Below are 22,284 nucleotides of genomic sequence, written 5' to 3' on the forward strand. Positions count from 1 at the left end.
TAACAAATTTGGTCAGGAACTTTAACTAGAGAATTATTTGAAGGAAAAGAATTCACAGAGGTATAACAAAACCCAAGTTTGTCAAATCTAAGCATTTTTAATGTTAAATTTCTCCGTTGCCCTTTTCTCTTGTCATAAGGAAAAAAGACTGTTATTTGACATTAGAGAACAAACATCCCTGACATTTATATCTATCTAATAATGGTATAGAAATTTAATTAGGAGCATGACAGATTTTTAAAAATCTGGTGTTCTGAAAGCATTGTTGCATAGAAATAATGGGGAGAAATACATAATAAAATAGGTAGTGTATATATTTACATGCTTATAAATTATGAGCTTTCAACAAGGAAAACATTTTTCACAAATATATATCTATATATATGTATATATATTGCAGCATTTTGGTTTGAATGTATTACTTTCTGATAGATTAAATTTAAATGTTCCTCTCTGGGGATACATCTATATTTGGAAATAATCTGTCTCATATTTCAAGCTTAATTAGCAAATAACAGTAAATCTCCATTGTATAAAAATCTAGCTGTGAGAAATTCAAACCCAAAATAAGTCAATATTTAACTAAAATTTTAATTAAAAATAGCTAAAAAAAACCTTTAGTGGATTTAAAAGAAATTAGTAGTCTTGAGAATCCATGATCTCAAATAGGTCAGACAGACATTTTTATCCTAATGATAAAAATACCCAGGTTGCCAGATGGATTTAACTTTTAACATACATGTTTATGTTTGACACTTTGATTACTTTCAAGATTTACCTTTCAATAAACATACCTTGGACATACAGCATTTTATAATGATTTTTCTGTTGATGATATTGGAAAGATTAGCTAATGCTTTGGTGCTCACTGATACATTTTTAAAAAATTTTTCCAGACTGTATTTTCCATTTATTTCTTTTTTAAATTTTAAAAAATAAAAGAAGGAAACCATATTAACAGACAGGCATCCATTTACAAAATAGCATAAGAACAATACAAACAAAACAGAGTTACAGACAAAGTTGTAGGAAATTAACCATGCTATTGTATTACTTATTGATATCTTCAAGTGGTTTCTCAGAAAACAAATTTTCCTCCTTTCTCAGCCTTCAACTTTAAAAATATGTATCAGTTAATGTCTATTGCTGATACATGTTTTTAAAGTTGAAGGCTGAGATAGGAGGAAAATTTGCAGTAGTTGCTATGTTGCAGTTATTGAGTGTATGTAGGAAAACGTTTGTTTACCCTTTTATAATTTAATCCATGATTCACAGTAAAAGAAGAGATAGAGTTATTAAAAGCCACATAAGAGAAGAACAGAAACGGAAGTAACACTAATTCAAATATAGTGTGTGCTAATGTACTCCAGTGTTAGGACTCCAGAAGAATTAAACCAGCATAGAAAGTCTTTCCCCTCTTCCTCAGTTTCTCTTTCATCATTACACATCTGGATGGTTCTTGTATATGATTTCAAAATGATTAACTCACCACTAGTTTTAGTGACACTCTGTGTTAGAACTTCTGCAAAAGCACAAAATGTAAACAGTTCATCAATATGGCAAAAATACCATTTCAGATTCTAGAACAAATAGATATGCAACACAAAATCAGACAAATAAGTACCAGAAAAAAAAATACATAGTACACTTGATCATATATACTATAGAAAGACTCACTCTGAGTTGGAAATAAGCATTTCATGAATCAAATAAGATATCGTCACATTCCTTTACTAAAATGTATTGAAAATAATTTACATGTAAAAATGTGATTAGTATGGTCTTTCTGAGTAGTTTTAATATTTGTAATTACATATATATTTTCAATCTTGTGTGGTCACTAAATTATTATTTTAATCATTCTTGAAATTTCCAGCTGATAAACTTAAAATATTCTCAGTCCTAGCTTATGTAACTCAGAAAACACAGACTTCACATGATTGTCAAGGACAACTCTGAATGTTAATGTTTCCATTCTTGGCCTCATGGCAGAAAGTTATTAACCAGTGTAAGCTCTGGAATGTCAAAGGCGTGATAGGCACTATAGACTCCACACACAAAATAAATGCATAGTCATTTTATCCTAAATTGCTTTACTTAAAATTGTAGCATGAAATTCTAGAGAGAGGGTATAAAAAGAAGTAATTTTTATGTGGCTTCAAAATATTGAGGCTTGAAAAATAAGTCATGATAAAAGTGCAAGTTTTATGATAAAAATGCTCGTGTATTTAAGGTTATGATATAGCCATACTAATAAGCTCCCTCTACAACTGCTCCCTCTACAATAACATTTGAATAACTAAAAACTTAGGTGTAAACATCATTGCTTTATAAGTAGAAAAAGCAGCATTGCCAGAAAATAGCAGGCCATTGGTATCCCATTTATGCTGCTTCTTCTATTATTAAAAAGGTATTCTAAGAGGCGAAATAATTTGAAATTTTGAATATCTATTCCATGAAATTCCAGTACTAATTATAGTGGGAAGGGAAGGTTTTGAAGCTGCAAATTCCAGGCTGGACATCTTGGTTTTCCAGCAGCCAACTCTTTTTAGTCCTCCTCTGCTTACCTTGTATTTATTCTTCAGTTCAGTCCTGTATATCTTTACCAAAATGATGGACACCATGCTTTTATAAATAATTGCATGTGCTAATTCACAGTATTATTTGATTGAAGAAATGAATGACTTTTTCAGGGTCATGTTTGTAAGTTAGAAAGCTAGGATTTGAATTATTTTGGTACTACCCCGGGGTTCAGTTAAGAAAAGTTTTTTTTTTTTTTTTTTTTTTTTTTTTTTTTTTTTTTTTTTTTTTTTTGCTAAGATTGTTGCACTTGTAATTATACTAACAACCTTACTGTATTGTAATCTTTTTGTAATCACAAAGGACCAAATTCATCTATGTATATTGTCACCACTGCCTCCTACATGGCACTGCCAATTTTTTTAATTGTTTGATCTTTGTGTGCTTAGAATATATAGAGTGAGCAGTTCAAATATCTCTGTTCTGGTGGGTCTTAGGTTCCAGTAACTAAAACAAAAATAACAAATGACTAAACTAGTGCAGCGATGATGGTACTAGGATTAAGCAGGTGATAGAACTAGGAAATAACTAGGGAGCAACTTCAGAGGAGTACACTCATGGCAAGTCTCCCTAGATGACACTTAATCTAAGTCTTGAATTATAAGGAGAGATTATATAAAGATCTGGAGAAAAAACAAGTCAGGCTGAGGGAAGAGTTTGAGTCATTCATGAAAGAGAGAAGGCAAAGATATCCAAAACTTGGGATAGTATATAGTTAGATTGGTGAACAACAATAGTATATAGTAAGATTGGTGAAGTAGGCAGGGGCTAGGTAATGTATTTCAAGTGAAGAATTTGGATTGTCCTATTTAATGTGATGCTATGCCATTGCTTTTTAAACAGAGCATGATTCTGATTTATACTGGCAGTAGAAGTTGAGCATAAAAGTTGAAAAGCAGCACACAGTCTGGTAGAAAGCTAATAAGGACAGGGTGGCTCATGAAACCTAGGGGAAGAGGGTGGAAAGAATAAAAGAGAGGTCAAGTGGTCTAGTAATCAAAATGTCATGTAAAATGCTATCAAAAATAGCTATTGGATTTGGGAAGCTGAAAGTCGATGGTGAACTACAACAGCTTATTCTATGGGATAGTGGGCAACGTGAATAGTCGGGTAATTAGTTGTAAAGTAAACATGGAAAACAAAATTTTTCAATGAAGATACCCACAAAACATAAGAAAGTAGCAGAGATATTGTTGGGTCAAGATAATCTGTTTTATTTCTATGGTATTAGAGAACTTCAGTAAAGTATAAAAGATTGAAGAAGATAGAGGTGTGAGTCATTTTAGGAAAAAGACATTTAAAAGGAGAGAAGTTGTGTGATAAGGAAAAAAATAAGCCACTTTACCTTTTTCACTTTGTCAATGCATAGTTTCTCTTTATACTTTCCAGTTTAATTGGCAATAGAAAATGCAAATTATGCTTAGTGCTGTAGCAGCCAATTTGCTTAAAATGTTTGTAGTTCAATGAGAAATTATCCTACACAGAGCAGAACTAAAACACATACATCTGGGGAGAAATGATTTAAACTTACTAATTAGACTGTTAATTTCCTTTAAAAAAAATTTATCTTTCAGGTGCTTCAAGAAGATCTAGAACAGGAACAAGTGAGGGTCAATTCTCTCACTCACATGGTGGTAGTAGTTGACGAATCTAGTGGAGACCATGCAACTGCTGCTTTGGAAGAACAACTTAAGGTAAGACTATTATTGTTTTTTTGTATTGGGAATCGAACTCAGGACCTTGCACCTGCTAGAGGTGCTTGTACCACTGAACTATGTCCTAGACTAGATTATTTTCTTTAAAGGTCCTTCAAAATATTTAATTGCAACTTGAAAATATAGCAAGACAATTTAGAATGCAATTCATTATGAATATTTGAATGCAATGTATTTATAAAAATAATTCAAATTATTTCATATGTGTGCATATTTTTCTTCCATTAACTTGCACTATTTTTTCAAACTGCTTTTCTGGCCTTTCAGAAATACACAAATGCAGATCCATCTATTTTTATTATAGCTGAATTACATACATTAGAGAACTGGTCTCAGGAATACTATTTATATCCTCTTCAACTGAACAGCGTAACGGAGGACAAAGATTGTTAATAAATGAACCACATTTGATTAAATGAAGAGAAGTTGAATGCCTTCATTACATTTATTCCTGTAAGCCTTCAGTTGTATTAAGATGCAAGCATAGCAAGATGTTTATGTCATGAAATTTAATTTGAGTAGATATTTAACCTTTCAAGTCCTCTCCCATCCTAAATCACAGTGTATGTGTTTTTGGAAACACAACCAGCACATCTTAAGAAGAACAACCTGAGTATTTCAATGTTTTTGTTCTAAATGGTGTATGATCAAGTGACACTGTAAAAACAGTAACAAAGTATATTATGTATATCCAAATATCAACAGTAAGGAAAAGCACAGTCATTTGTTCTGAACGCACACACATACAATTATATATTACCACTTTATCTTGGTTTTGAGGCATCCATTATGCCCACCAAATGCCTGCTTTTCCTTTCTGACAGATGGAAGCAAAAAGTCTGATATGTCAAAGTATCTAATCAATGTAGGATTAAATGGCTTTATCAGCCCGAAGTAGTGCTAAACATAGTTTCTCCAAGCTAACTTATCACATAGTTTCTTAGACCATATCTCTATTTTCTTTTCTTTTTGTGTGAAATGCTTTTTCTTTCCTTCATGGGAAATGCCATTTTCACAGGTTACTGCTTTAAACTACCAGTATCCAACAATGTTATCTCAACCTTCATCATTAAGTGACAAAAGGAAAACTCTTGTACTATGTTGAACATTGCTACAAATAAGCATTTAATATATAGTAGCAACATATTTTAATTAATAGTCAATGAAATTGCAAAGATGTGAAGGGTTTATGACTTCTGTTATAATAATGTCCTCAAATATATGATCATTTATATTGCATATACAGACATGGACACTCCTGATCAGCTAGTGTACTGTATTTTAAGGAATTCCATGGTATTGAAATAATAGTAGTATATAATTACAAGTAGGCAAAAAAACCATTGCTCAAATTTTCCCAGAAATCTATAGAAAAGATGAAAGAAGGCTATGGAACAGGATTGCTTGAATGGTAACTGGCTTTAAAACACAATAGGGTAGAAAATTTTCTCCTAGAATATTTCTAATCAAAATAAGTGGGAAGTGGTCCCAGGAAAACTTCCAGCTTGACATTAGCTGACCTAGCACAGGTATCTTTTCAGTGTAAGTGTTCCAAAGTAATACCTATGGGAATGAGCCATCTTGAAAAATAGTCCATAAAACTCATAGATGCTACTAGATTAGAGTTTAGGATAAATTTGGAGTGGTGGACCAAGGGTTATCTATAGTCACCTAGTCATTATCCTACTTGTTTAATTTCTTTTTTTTTTTTTTTTACCTTACTTGTTGCTTTTATTTCTTTAGCCCAATGGTATCTACTAAAACTGTGGATATAGTAACTATGCCTAATCCACATAAATCAATGTGCACTGTTCATCATTTCCTTCCCTTGGATGAGTGTTGGTGACTATCTTCCAGTCTCCCCATTGAAATTCTTTTTCTCCTCTTGATTCTCTCATTTTGCATTTATATATGTCTTTACTGGCACCAGACTTTTAAATACACTAGACTAGTGTGTAAAAGGAAGAGGTAGAGGAAATTAATTTGAGACAAAGCTCTGGTTACTTTCTTCTTATTGCATCATTTTCCTCAGTTACAAAGGAATCTCTATTTGAATTATATACCTACGTAACCAACAGTTGGAATTGCACTGGAATGCTATACTCAACTTTGAAAGAAAGATGACTATTTCTTAGGTTCTTTCCAAGTAATATAATCTTGTGTTACCTAGTTTAATTTTTAAAAGGAAGAGGAAGAAAATATGGTAGAAAAAAGAGGTGAAGGGAAATTACAAGAATTAAGGACATATATTAGAGGAACTCTTTAATAACAACACAAGTAACCTGGGTGAGTAATAAGAATTCCATGTTTGCTTTGGAATCTGTGGGTTATGTTTCATAATGGGTCCAGAGAGATTGGTAGATGTAATTGGAAGAATTATTAAAAATATATAAGTGAAACCCATATCAAGGAAAGAGCTTATATTAAAGCAAGTTCTGGTCATCTATATCTTCTTTCCCAAGAAATGTCAGTGTTGAATACTAGTTCCACACCTTCTCTTTATGTTCCATGGCTTCCCATGTCACTAAAATGCCTTGATCTCTTTTCTTGCAGTCTTTTGTAATGCCATCCAGAGGCTCAGAAAGATAACCAGTTCTTTTCTGAATAAAGATGTTTAACTAGGGGAAACTAGGCAAAGAAGTCCTCCATTTTAGTGTAACTTTCCCCCTCAAGGAGTACAGAGCTACCTCACCAGTCTTTTATTTTTTTTTTTTTATTTTTTGAGACAGAGTCTTGCTAAATTGCCCAAGGTGGCTTCAAACTTGAAATTCTCTTGATTGAGGTTCTCAAGTAGCTGAGATTACAAGTGTTTGCCACTTGGCCTGGCTTGAGAAGCACATTATTAATGTCTCAAGATAGATCCCAAAATTCTGCCCATAGAATCTTTACAATTCTGTATTTAGTTCTATGAACTGTATTATTATGGCATTATGTTATTTCTCTACATTAAAAAGAGTAGAAGTCTTTTTAAAAGATGTGAAATAGGAGTGCAAAATATATGTTTATGGATTCTAAAATACGCTCAACTCATAAAGGATAGTCTGAAAAGTAGTCTTTTAAAAATTAATTTCTTTCTTTGAGAAGGTCTTCCTGCCATGTCTGCATAGCTCACAGTTTTTTCTTTAACTTTAGAGGTTTCCAGGATGTCAAAGTTTAAGATGCCTGGTTTATAAACAATGCTGCTTGTAAACTATTTTAGAGAAATAGATAAATATATGAGGTTGATAACTTATGTATACTCTTAAGTTCTGAAGATTGGCATATAAATTTTTGTGTGTCCTACATTCTTCTTTTTTATTTCTTAAAACAAGTACTTGTTAAATTATTATTATATTCCAAGGAATATTACAAGGTTACTAGTGAGACAGTTGAGAAAGAATGTTACTAAATCCCTTGCTGGAATGAATTATTTCAGAGCTTGCTGCCTGCCTTGGACTCTCAGAAAAACAATAACCATTTCACAGTCTACTTGCTTGAAGTCAAATGCTGATTCCTTATCATTCATGCTCATCATGGTAGGCATTGTAGACCTGGTTATGCTGTCTTGATACTTGCAATCAGAGAAATAAGCATCACTAAAATATTTACACATATGAGCAAATATTTTACTTTGGACACAATATATTTCCGAAGGAAAGGAACAGGATATCTGACAGCGAGTTAATCTGACATAAACTGAATTTGGAATGTAGGGAGGGATGGCTCAGGAAAATCATTTTTAAACTATTATATTAAGACCATGTGTATGGAAACAGAACAAATGTAAATATATATTTATAATATATATAAGGTATATATATATTATACAATATAATATATTATATAGGCCATATATTAAATAATATATTATTTGTAATACATTATATAAAAGGTATATATTCCATATAAATATAAAGGGTGTATGTTATATAATATATGTTATATAAAGGTTATATTATATAATATACAAAGGATATATAATATTAATTTATTATATAATGCATATACATATATATCGAGAGAGAATATTATTGGAGGCAGATAGAGCTAAGAGGAAAAGGTGGATAATGTAAGTGTGATATCTTCAATGAAATTTTAAAAAGGCAAATTGAAGGACTGTTTTGAATTTCAGAAGTCTTATGTCAGGGGTTTGTTTTGTAGGCAGACAGTTATTATGAATTAGAATTAGCCTAAGTATGTTGATTACCACTATGATACATCCAGTCAACAACTGTATAGCACATTATGTATGTAACAGGATACCAGTTAGGAGTACAATATCAAGTGGGGCAGAGGCACCAATTGTAGTGCCTGTCTGCCTGGACTTGTATTAATCAAATTTTATGAAGTGTAAAATTATGGTCATAGTGAGTTCAGTGTGACAAAGTATGCATTGCTAGATTGCTTGTCATGCTCTAGAAGGTGAGGAATGACCTCTATGCATGATCTTAATTAAGATATGAGGTATTAATAGATCTAAACTGGGCAACACCAGAGAGTTGGGAATATTTTGATCAGAACAACACTCATTCAACAAATATGTATTAAATAACATCTAAGTGCCAGCCATAAGTACAGGATTTGACATTATAGGCAAAATACAAATAATTCCTATATGGCGCTCATATTCCAAGTAAATATAATAAATAAGTATTACACCGTGTGCATTAGTTACTTTCCTGTCAGAGGGATAAAAATACCTGATACCCACAAATTAAAGAGGAGAAGTTCATTTGTCTCTCGGTTTCCAGTGGGCTCAGTTAACAGTTGAGTGGCTCTGAGGTGAAAATGACATGGTCAAAGGGCATGGCAGAGGGAGACTACTCAGAGTGCAGTAGCCAAAAAGTAGAGAGAGAAAGGAGCAACTAGAATGGGAGATACACCCTCCAAAGGCACACCCCATGTGACACACTTCTTCCAACCAGGTCCTACTTTCTAACAGAACATGTAACTATGAACTCATCAGTAGACAAATCTTCTAATGATTACAGTGTCCCTGTCATCCATTCACTTTCCAGAAGCTCCACTTTTGAACACATGAGAATTCCAGGAGACAGTCTTAATGTAAACTATAGCATTCTACCCCTGACTCCCAAAAGACTAATATCCATGTCATTATATACAATGAATTTAGTCCATCTCTAAGAATTGCCAAACTCTTAAGGCCAAGTCCAGAGTTTCCTTTGCAACTGAAGGCACACTCACTGCTGTGAATCCCTGTAGAAACAAAAATGTAAGTACTTCCAACGTACAATGATGCAAATGGGAGGAATAGGGAAATAAAATGAATCAGACCAAAACAAGACCAGAACAGAGCAAACATTAAATCTTTACCTCCAGGTCCAGCATCTATGGCAAATTGTAGATAGTTGTAAAGTCCAAAAGTCTTGAGCAGGAGGCCCTGTTGCCTTTCTGTTCGCAGCTCACAAAACCTTTCTCTTGGTCTGGCTCTGCTCACTTCCTGTGGCTTTTCTCAACAGAGGATCCAAGCTCCTGTCATCTTCAAATTCCTGGGTCTGCACTGCACAAGGAGCTTCATTTCAAAGCTTCATACATCACCGCCACAGGGGTACATTCTTTGGCCTCCCGGGCCTTCTTTTGAAATCTGGGTGGAAATCTGTGTACCACACTTTTGTATTCTGCCTGCCTGAAAACCAGCACCATGTAGATTATGCCAAGTTCTACCACCAGTTCGAAGACTAGGCCTGCCCATCATGGCTTCAGAAGCCTCTGAATGCTTAAATGACTGAACTCAGATTTATAGTTCCCTATGTATCTTGGAATGAGCAAAGAACCACAGGGCCCTCTTCTCAAAGTAATGTGTTTCAAAGGATTTTACCCTTTCACACTCTTGACCCTGTAGATGAATGGGATATGGCCATTTCTAGAGATACCTCTAAATTATCTTTCTTTTTATCCCAGTGCAAAGTACTTGGCTTCTATTAGTAGTGCTAATGTCATGGCGACCACACTTATATTTGTCCAAACTTTACAGGTGGTTCATTTTTGGCCCAAATTTAAGTTTTTCAAACAAGTTTGCTTTGCCTTTTGCCACCATTCTCACTAAATCTGGCTAAAAGCAGCTAACTGCCCATGCTGCAGCCTGAAAGTTGGAATGTCTTGAAACTTCTGCCAAACCCACTGTCCTTAATCTTCAGAGTCTCAAGATATGGACAAAATGTAGACAAGTTCCTTACCGGAATTTAATACACATAGTTTCTAGTCCAATTTTCAATGGAATTCTTATTCCCATCTGAAATCTCATGAGTTTAACTTGTGTCAACATTCAACATAATTTATGTCAATATTCTGAACATCTCAGCTCTGACCAGAATCTCCCATTAAGCTCTGCTTATAGCAGTCTAGAAATTTTCTAGCTCATACCTCCAAATCTTTCTTGCATACCACTTCTAAATGTTTACAAATCAAATGGTCAGATAGTCATAGCAAAAAATCCACTTCTCTGGTACAAAGCATGTTTATTAGTGACTTTCCCATCACATTAAGTACATGATGCTCTCTACTTAAGCAAGGAGACGTTTGTTTGTCTTACAGTTTCCAGTGGGTTCAGTTCATATTGCACTGGTTTTAAGGCAAAAACATCAGTGTGGAAGGATATACGAAAGGAAAGCTGCTCAAACTGTGGTAGCCAAGAAACAAAGAAGATAGGAGCCAGAGAGATATAGCACATCCCAAGTGACGTATTTCTTCCAAATATTCCCCACCTCCTATAGGCACATGTAGCTATGAACTTATCAATATATCACTCCGCTGGTGAGTATAACACCCATATGATATAATCACCTTCCAAAAGCCCTGCTTCTAAACACATGAGACTTTTTTGTGGACATTCTAGATACAAACTATAAAACTACTGAAAAACTGATGAGTGTTTAAAAAAGAAAATTTCAATATCTTATGTTTGTAAACTTTAATTGGCCTTATTTGGATCAAGTATTTAGCAGTCTTGATCAGTATACAGAATGATCTGTTCCAGTAGATGGAAAGGTTATATTTAGTTCCAGAGAAAGAAATGCTGTACAGAAAATGGAAGTAAAGTACAGAATCATCTGGATTACAGCCCCTCTACATCTTATTTGAACATTGTTTGACCAGTTGGCTGTTTGTGATTGGCTAAGACTCGGCTACTTGTTATGTAGGTTACCATCTGTTTGTACATCTTGTTAGGTTACAGTTCACTAGGTTCAGAGAGAATTTTAAGCCAAATTTAAAATGTGTATGGAGGTACCTTTAGGTCAAAATTAATTCAAAATTAACTGAGTTACAGAGAAGAAAGAAAAAGGAAAGAAACAGTTTTAAACTAGGGTGTTCAAGAGTAGTTCCATAGAAAAGATGTTATTTAAGCAAGATCTAGAACAATATAAGAAAATTATTTTGGAGGTGTACAAGTCCTGTGGCACATTTTACATTTAAACATTTTCTAAAATTATGGACAGAGCATAAAGAAAGCACGTTGTTCTAGGGAGATAGTTGTTTCTAATAAACAACCAGAAACATGGGTAAGCCTATAACTTGCAGGAGATACACTAATGAAAATACTTCTAGAGAAAAGGCAGAGCCATTAAAATCTTATTTTTAAATATTTTTTTCTATGTAAGTTAAAACTTGAATAACCAACTAGATGTATTAAAAGTCCCTTAGAAACCCAGAAACCCAGGAGTTTCTGTCATTTAAATTACTTCCTTAAATGACTAATCTTATCGTTACTATCTTCCATTTTGAGAGCATTAGAGGTCCATCCAAAAGACTGGATAGAAACAAATATTGTATTTTGGAGAAGTATAACCTGGAAAACGAGAGATTACTAAACACAAGGCGATTTATACTGTAAAGTTCCTCATTCATCTCATGGAGTTAAGAATCACATTTGTTGAATAAAGAATTATTTTTGGAGAAAAGTCTCTAAGAACTAACATATGTTTGATGGAATCAATATAATACATGAAAATTAATTCTATGTCAAATAACATGAAACAGTTTATATAAGTCCATTTTGGTATTGAGATAAATTTCTAGATGAATATGGTAAATTATCTGATCCACTGGAAGGGAATGTATCTAATTTATTTTGATTTCCCTAAAGTATTTTGCATAGCCTTTTTTGATATATGGATAAAGTAAATCTTCTTCCTGAGAAGATTGGTGGAGAATGATTTTTTAATATATTCATTCCTAGTATTTAGTGTCTGTGCTAGATAACTGGAATATATATGATGAATTTCCTTTATTTAAACAACATTATCAGAAAATGTGGGGAAGATTTTATTTGACATTTTTATTGAGTATTATATAATATTCTTTTCTATACAAGTTTTTATTAAAGGGCTTTCTTTTCTACCCTACATTACCAATTTTGTAACAATGTCCTATGGAGTTACAATATCATGTTACATCCTCATCTTTTATGTTGTAAATCATAAAAGTTGTATTTATCTTCTTTAATAGTGTTACTTAAAAAAAAATCTTTACTTCAGCTTAATAAGTTTAGGGTAAGCCGTGTTAGCTTCCCATCTATTCATGAAAAAGGAAATATGTATAATTTGAAGCATGTATTAATATGTTTAAATGCATATATGTATATACAGTTGACCCTCTGTATCTGTGAGTGCCACATCAGTACATTCAAATATATTTGACAAAACTTCCATCTGTATTGAACATAAACAAAATTTTCTTATCACTTGTCTACACGAGAAAAATACAACAATTACATACACTGTATTTTGTATTACAAATAACCCATAACAGAGATGGCAAACCTTTTAGAGGTATACAACTGTATATGAATGTGTGTATACAGTTACACATATTTTCTGTATGTATCTATATATGAATGCATGCCTATATTAACTACATATATATATGCAGAGAGAGAGAGAGATATGATACATGGTTAAACTTATTTGAGCACCAATGTGATATTAAAACAAGAAAGAAGATTTAGATTTCTAGTAAAAGAATTCAGTATTTGGTGATCATATGTTTACATTATAGGAACTATTATAAGAACTAACAATTGTATTAGGTCTTATTTTGTCTGAATTATCTTTAAGATCCATGACTGGCACATTATTTTGCCTGAATTTTCTAGAATGGGGAGGCATCCTCTGAAGAATATATGTAGAACAAAAAAGTCTTTCATTTTAAAAAACTTAATCAAAGTGCTGACATGTAAATAGTATTGTCATAAAGAAAACAGAATAGCTTTTCTCTGTATTTCTTTAGAACGTTGTGTTATCAAAAGTAGGTAGAAGTTGATAACTCCAGAAGTCTCCTGGCCAGACCCATCATAAATCCATGTTTTTCTTTCTTATTATCTTCTGGATATATGCTCTTTGAAGTCCATGAAGCATTTCACATTCAACAAAATGAAACTGAACACATTGTTCCATGTCTCCTAAACCTGCTTCCTTGACAGAATTGTTCCTTTTTTTACTGCACCAGTGTTCAGTAGAACACCTCAACTAGAAACCTGGAGCCCTCCCAGACTTAGCCCTATCCTTTCCCTTATAAGCCCTCTGCATATAAGTTCACATTATTGCTAAATTGTATCCCTCTTTGAATGCTTAATCTTTGTTTCTGTTACCATTTCCCTAGGTAAAGCCCGTATGAAAATGCTCTAGGAATTCTTCCTTGTATTCTTGTTCTTTTTCATACAATTTCCACATTGGAATCAGTATGGATTCTCAAGAGCACATTCAATAGTTTCTCCATGGCTTAAATTCTGGATCACATTCCATCCTCTACAGAGTCTGATCACTGTGGCCTACACAATATTTTATGACCTCACCCCTACTAGTTTATACTTATGTCTCTTATTAGCCCCTTTATATCTTTAAAACTTTATTCCACTCATACAAATTATTTCTGATACTCTATATATAGCCACATCTTCATAATATTACATCTAATCAGTATAATCTTGTACTGCCTCCTCCAGCATGCAGAAAACTCAGTTCACATTTTCCTCAAGGAAGTCAGCCATTCTACCTAAGAATAGCCACTCTCTTTAAGCTATCTCTGTTCCCTAATTATGCTTCCGTGTTAGCATTAACCATCTACATTTCCAATTATTTTTCACATGATTTCCTCTTTTACTAGAATCTACACTGCAGGAGATTTGTCTGATATATTCTTGAATGCAGAGTCAGATATAGGTGATTAGTAATGCTTGATGGATTGCTGAATGAAACAATAAACAGATGATTGGATGTGATTTCAAGAAAGAAATTTAGACTTAACAAAAGGGAGATTTTTTATTACAAAACAGTTATGAATAGAAGCTCTGGAAATAGATTCTCCCTAGTCTACCTTTAATCTACAATATAAATTTGAGCAACTAATTTATCCATTCTTAGCTAGTTATCCTATCTTCAATATGAAGATTATAATAGGACCTGTATTATAGGGAGCTATATAAAGTATAGAAAGTAAACTACTTACAAGAATGTGTAATAATGGTGCAATATTAACTGACACAAACTAAGTGTTCATATTTATGAGGCACAACATAATTTGATTCATGCATACAATATTTAACAGTTGTTTTAGTTACTTTTCTCCTTGCTGAGAGAAAATACCCAGAACCCAAAGTTAAAGGAAGAAAGGATTATTTGGCTCAGTTTTTAGAGGTTTCAGTTCATAGTTGACTGGTTTTAAGCCATGATGGCATTTCGGAGTGGCATTGTAGAGTAGGCGGGCAGAAGGAAGAAACCTGCAGGCAGTGACAGGCGAGTAACAAGCAATGACCCACTTTCTGTTCTTTACATCTTATCCAGGCTAACTGTGCTTAAGCAGAGGGGCAGCACTCACACCCTTAATCTTAGTATTGCAGTGAATTAATCACATCCTTGATCCCAGCATTACACAACCTAGATCTAAGCACCTCCAAAAAGACCCCCCTATGAGTATACGAAGCTTTGGGGAGACATCTGGACACAGACCAAAACATTCTGTCCCTGCTCCTTCAAAGGCACAGGTACATCTCTTTATGCAAAAAGTACTTAGTCCATCTCTTAGGGTTGCCAGAGTCCTAACAGTTTCAGCATTACTGAAAATTCTAAGTCCAAAGTCTACAAGATTTAAGGCAAACTCTTAACTGGGAGCCCCTGTACAAATGAGAAGAAATACTTGCAACATAAAATGACACAAGATAAACATTACCATTCTAAAAGGTACAAATAGAGGGATACAAAGAAATGCAATGAAAGCAAGTCCAAAATCCAAGAGTACAAACATTAACTCCAATAATTCCATGATCAGTATCCATGGCAATCTGTGGCAAAATATAAACTCGACAGGCCTCATGTGACTCCACCTCTATGGCACTTCTGGTGGTTGTAACTCCTATGGCTTCTCTCTGGCGTCAACTCTGCTCTCTCCTTGCAGTTTTACTCAGGCAATCCATATTTCTGAATTCTACAAACTTATGATGTCTCCAGTGCACATTGGCTTCACACTCATAGCTTTACACATTGCCCTCTCAGCAGTACACTGCTTGGCATCCTAGACCTTTTTATGAAATCCAGGAGGAAGCCTTACTGACCCCACAAGTCTTGCATTCCAGATCCACCTAAGACCATGCACCAGCACCATGTGAATGATGCCAAGGTATGCCACCAGCTGAAGCAGTAACTAGGCTTCAATCTCTCTTGGCTGTAAGGGTTGGGTGCCTATGAAATAAACCCCAAGAAACAACTTCATGAGGCCATCACTATTCTGGAACATGGTGCTCAGGGTCTTTCTTTTCAAAGCAAATGTATTCATCTTTGGCATCTTGAGGCTGATTAGGGTGGATTCCTGCTGTTTTATGTGATGTCCTCATGGCTATTTTTCTATTGCTGCCTTCTGAAATACTTGGCTTTTTCTTGTTAGCCTTGTCAGCAAGCAGTTTCTCCTCTGTTTCATCTTTGTAGGCCACAACTCTACTGGTGGTTCCTTTCTGGTCAAACTCAGACTGTTTTAAATCATTCTGCTGGGCTCATTTCTCTTGATTGTCAACATAGATCTGTCAAGAAAGCTCCAATAGTAGCCATGCCACTGCCTCAACATTCGACTGCCTTGAAAATTCTTCTACAAGATTAATTAGTCCACTGCCCATAATCTCAGTTTCAGGCAATCTCTGGATATAAGAAACAGGCAAACAAACTTTCCACCAAGCTATAACACACGTCCTCTCTAGTCCAACAGCCAGTGCACTCCTTCCCAGAAGAAACCTCCTCATCCTCACATTTATCAGCAGGAATTATATTAGCATTCTGTTCTTCTGAGCTCTAATAAGAATCTCCTATTAAGCACATCTTAAGTCATTCCAGAGATGCTTCTTCACACAGCTTCTCCACACCTTTCCAAACTCTTCCCACAAACCAGTTCAAAAGCCTCTTGAGCTGCATGACCTGGTAATATTACAACAATGACCTCACTCCTGGTACCAAATTCTCTTTTCATTACTTTTCTCCTTGCTGAATGAAAACACCCAATTCCCAAAGTTAAAGGATGGAAGGCTTATTTGGCTCACAGTTTGTGGAGGTGTCAGTGCATAGTTGGCTGGCTCTAAGGCAGGAAAGGATTGCAGAGTGACATTGCAGAGCACACTAGCAGAAGGAAAAAAGTAGCAAGCAGTGACAAATGAAGAACAAGACAGACCCTCTTTCCATCCCTTATCTCTTATCCAGGTGTCTTGATTATTGTTCTCTCATTGCTGAGACAAAATAACTGATGCCCAGAATTAAGGAAGGAAATGTTTATTTAGCTCTCAGGTTATGGAGGTTTCAGTCCATACTAGGATGGCTCCAAGGCAGGGTGGCACACAACAGAGGACAATAGTTCATTGTTGTGGAAAACAGCAAAAGCAACAAGAGGAAAAGGGAGGAGCAGCAGAGAATAAACCTTTTTCCTCCGTTATACTGTATGCAGGCTGCCCACCCCAGGGCAGGTAAAGCACTACACCTATAATCCCAGCTTTGAACCATGAATCAATCAATGAACCATGAATGAATCAATCAAAAATGGTAGAACCCTTCCCCATGACTGCATGAGGCTTTCAGTGAACATCTAGACACAAACCATAATGCCAGGCTACCTGCCTTTGGGGTGGGTAACACACACAATCTTAATCATAGCATTGCATCTTGAATCAATTCTAACATCACATCCTTGATCCCAGCATTACACAGCCTAGATCCAGCCACCTCTGAAAAGCCACCTATGACTGCATGAGGCTCAGGAGAAACATCTAGACACATGACATAATAATAACTAAATCAAGAAGATTGACATTTTACTCTCCTTGCACATTCATCATTCCTTTGCCCTGAAAGCTTTAAATTCCTATCTTCTATTTCTTTTTTTACTTGTATATAGTATTTTAAAATCTCAGTTTTCTGCCAATTTCTCCTCCTTGCTCATTAAAATATATACTGAATGTATTTTAAATCCCTAATATTAGTTTGGTATATGAGGAATGAAATTCATCTAATTTTTTTGTACCATATACAGATAAAAGGTGCAGTGCTAAACATTTTATATAGCTACCCCTCTTAAACTGCATATATGTCCTGTAAGTGAAGTGTTTTTGTATCTACTATATGCTCAGAAAATATTAGCATGTATTTATAATACATATTAAGTGCAATCATAATGGGGAATTGGTACATACATATATGACATCCTCATCCTTTTTACTTTATAAAGTATAAAATAAATTGATATGTACTATGGTCACCCTATTGTGCTGCAGAACATTTGAACACATTCCTTCTGTTTAAGTTACTCTGTATTCAACTTCTCTTTATCTCCCCTCCCCTCTACCCTTCCTACCTTCTAGTGACCAGAGTTCTACTCTGTCCTTTTATGAAATTAACTTCTATAGTTGGCACATATTAGTAGAAATATGAGGTACATTCCATGTACTTGCTTGTTTCATTTTGTTATTATTATCATACTAGGGCATTCTAGCAATGGAGTAAGAGTTTTGGAAGAAGTGAGCTGTTATTTATTGCCAGTATTTACTGAAAACTAGAATCTCATATGATCAAATAGGTTTTAGAAGAGATTGCATGCTGAATAGTAAGCTAAAGTTGTAACTTCCTAAGTCTCTTCTAATACTAAATTATGTATGGGTGGAGTGCGAAAACTAAAAGCAAGTTATGTGCAAACTTACTAATTAGAAGTAGGATTTTCTCTGAATTTGAGAATAAACTAAGATTAAAAAACATGTTCCTCAAAATTACTTTGAGAAGAAAGCAATGACAAAATATGAAGAAGTTTAACATGATATTTTACTGGTTTCCTTTACACTTATTATATCAAAAATGGCAAAGGAGACTGAGAAGTAGAAAATAAGATTGCCAAATATTTATTGATAACATCTTTTGTACATTGTTATCATTATTGTTAATGACTTGATAATTTTAACTAGTGTATATGTGAGCATGGTATAGATTACAATAGAAAAGTGACACATTTGAGTTAACCCCAAAATAAAAAAATAAATGAAAGAAATTTATTGGAGAGATGTAATATCCCAAAAGGTATCTATTCAGAAAAGTGGTTTAGACTGTCTCTTATTATGGCTTAAATGTTGGGAAGAAAAAAATTTACAAAATGTTAAATCTTACACAATTAATAAATATATATTATTTATGAAGATGAACATTACATATATATATATATATATATATATATATATTTGAGGTACTATGGATTGAACTGAGGGCTTTAATATGAGCTACATCTCCATCCATTTAATTTTTTTTCAGGTGGTGTCTCACTATGTTGCAAAAATGCCCAGGTTGGTCATGAACTTACAATACTCCTGCTTCTAATTTCTAGAGTACTAGAATTACACATATACACCACCATATCACTTGTGTTTCTCTGTAGTTTCTAATTATGTAAGGTGAATAACATACATTTAAAAATATTATAACTTCAAATATGAATGAAATAATCTACAGTTACATGTCAATAATTCCTGTGCATAAAGCAATAATTACAATTATTAGTATGTTGGCGTGATTATTTTGTAAAATTTCAACATACTTTCTATGAAATATTAGTTCTATATCACAAATGAGAAGGTCATAGCATAATGATATCAAATTCAAGTTCACATAGATTGTGAATGACAGAGCTAGAACTGCCCAGTCTACCTCAGTCTGGCTTTTCTTCTAATGTCTCAATTTCATAGAAGAAAATTACTGTTTGACCTTGAAAAAAATTATGTAGTTTTTTTGAGTGAGTTCTGGTTTCACAATCAAAAAGGAGAGTAAGAAAACTGATCTAACAAAATAATGACCTTTTTACCTATAAATGTAACTCATACATGCAAATGTACAATATAAATACTGTATATAAAGTGTGCCAAAGAATGTGCACACACTTCAGGAAAAGAAAAACTTGTATAATTTTAATGGTAAATTTACTGAGACAGCATGACATAAATACAAGTTAACTTTTGCATCTCCAGTTCCAAGGGGCGCTCAAAGTGGTGACCATCAGCTTCTAGACATTTATTAGTATGGCACACTGCTGCTTGTATAACCTTGGTCATTTAGATTGTTGCACATGCATTTTCAATTTCTTCTCTGAGGACCAGAAATGTAGTGGATCATCCATGGTGTATAACATCCTCTAGGGTCCCTTATGTGAGGGTAACATAATCTACTGAAAAAAAATCTTACTAATTGTCTTTTATTAAATTATGTATACATTTTTGGTGAACTGTGTATTTATTTTAGCACTTCCCTTACAATATTGCAATAAGCATTTAAATATTTTCCTCTTCTAGAACAATAGTGTCTCACAGGGAAGCCACAATCTCTATGTAGCTATTTGGAACTTTTAAATTTTGATTGATGTGTATGAGAAACTAGAGTTTTAATTTAATTTTAATGTATTTAAACATAAATATAAAATTGGTACATCATTTAGTTATTAAACTCTTTGTTTTCAACACCTTAGATATGTAAATTTATATTAATTGCAAATTTTATTAACTTAATACACCTCAAATCTCTGTAATGAAAATTGAACATGCAAATCTGATGTTTTTCTAGAATATCAGAATAGAATACATGCTAGATTTTGAAAACTTTCATTGGTATATAACCTATGGTAATCTATTTGGCTGTTAGGGCATTTAAATGGGTGTTAAGTAGATTTGAAAGATACAATCTCTATATTTCTAGAGCTGAGTTCTGTTCTCCCTTTATGACTTATTAAATATGCAATAAAATTTATCCAGCTCAATTTATCAAATGAACTCAAAGATAGACTATCAATGCCCAGTATATAAAATTGTAAGAGAAATATAAGCAAATACATTGGAACAATATTTCTTATGAATGTAAGCGATGATTATAATACCTTCTAAAAAGAATTACAGCCCCTTTAGTCTATGGAAATGTCTATTCTAACTTTTACACTGTGACATTTAAAAATTTTTATTGGAATACTCAGAAAAGTACACATAGATTGTAGCTTGAAGACTTTTCACAAAAGTCACATGCCATCACTGCACATTCAAGTATTTCATTACCAGTAATCAGGAAGTCCCCATTAAGTATTATCATAGTGATAAACCCTTCCCACCTCCTCAAAGTTAACCCTCTATCCTGATTTATAATACTGCAGACTAGATTTGCTATATTTTGAATTCGATGTTCATGGAAATTCATGCTATATACAGTTTCATAACTGGATGGTTTCACTTAATGTATTTATAAGATTCGTTTATGTTGCTGGTAGCATTAGTTCATTAATTTGTTTGCTTGGTATCATTAGTTTGTATGAATAAACTAAAATTTAATTATAAATCCTAATGTTTAGAAAATTTGGCTTCCTTCCAGTTTGGAAACATTCCAAATAATGCTGCTATGAACATAGACTGTAAACATCTTTATGAGGACCTATATGTACCTTTATATTGGTTATGTAACTATTACTAGACTATCTTGATTGCTGAGTATGTGTATATTTAACTTTATATGTATTAAAAATAGCTTTCCAAAACAGATGTAAAATAGCACTCATAGTAAATGAAAATTCAACTTGCCTCGCATCTTTTTCAATATGTAATTGCCAGACGTTTTGGTTTGAACCTCTCAGGTGGATATATAATATGCTCCTTATTTGTCTGAAAGTACTGAAATATAATGAGGTTGAGCAATATTTCCATTGTTTATTGGTCATTTAAATGACCTCTTTTATAATATGTTTATTTTTTTGTTAGGCAGTCTATGATTAATGGCAAACCTTTTACAGCTATCAATGATCGTAAACAGCTGGCTTAGACATATGTGTCATTGGTTACTACCATTGAACCTTGCTTTACGAGCGTAATTCATTCTGGAAACACGCTTATAATCTAAAGTACTTGGATATCAACCTGAGTTCCATAAGAAATAATAGAAACTCAGAATATTCATTCCTCAACCCAAATAAATTTATATGAAAATGATTACAATACTGTAATAAAATACAAAATAATAAAAAATACAAAACATAAAGAAAAATAAACTAATTAACCTGCACTTATCTTTGAAAACTTTCATAGCTGGTGTGAGGGAGACAGGAAATAGATTTGTGTAGGATGACTTTAACTATAAGTAGATTAATTCCTCCTATTGACTCAGTGGAATCTTTTTTTCATGCAAATTTAACAAAGAACCTGTGGAACGACACTTGCTTTTGCCTCTTTCTGGATTTCACTGCAAATGTGAAATTGCATCATGGATAAACAGATTCATCACTTATACCTCTACAGCCTTTTGTATATAGTTTTGCACTATTTCCCACATTTTACACATCTCCATAATCTCACTTGAACGGAAGTATTCTTCAACACATTTTCCTCTTCTTCTGCAGAGGAGAGCTCCTCCATAACCTTTTGCTGTTGGGAGACAATCACCCAGAATCTTACAGCAAGCTGGGAGGGAGGGATAGGGAGGGAGAGAGAGGAGGAGGAGGAGGAGGAGGAGGAGGAGGA

General features: G+C 33.7%; 1 protein-coding gene across 1 annotated transcript in view; it reads left to right on the forward strand.

Annotated features, from left to right (window-relative positions):
- Dmd (dystrophin) overlaps positions 1–22,284 on the forward strand; it is a 2,013,932-nt gene that overhangs the window by 582,183 nt on the left and 1,409,465 nt on the right. Inside the window, exon 13 of the mRNA XM_013507710.1 lies at positions 4,155–4,274. Coding sequence (XP_013363164.1) covers positions 4,155–4,274 — 120 coding nt within the window. The remainder of the gene's footprint in view (positions 1–4,154; positions 4,275–22,284) is intronic.

Source organism: Chinchilla lanigera, unplaced genomic scaffold (genome assembly GCF_000276665.1).
Source record: "Chinchilla lanigera isolate Chin_1 unplaced genomic scaffold, ChiLan1.0 scaffold00134, whole genome shotgun sequence".
Lineage (NCBI taxonomy): Eukaryota > Metazoa > Chordata > Mammalia > Rodentia > Chinchillidae > Chinchilla > Chinchilla lanigera.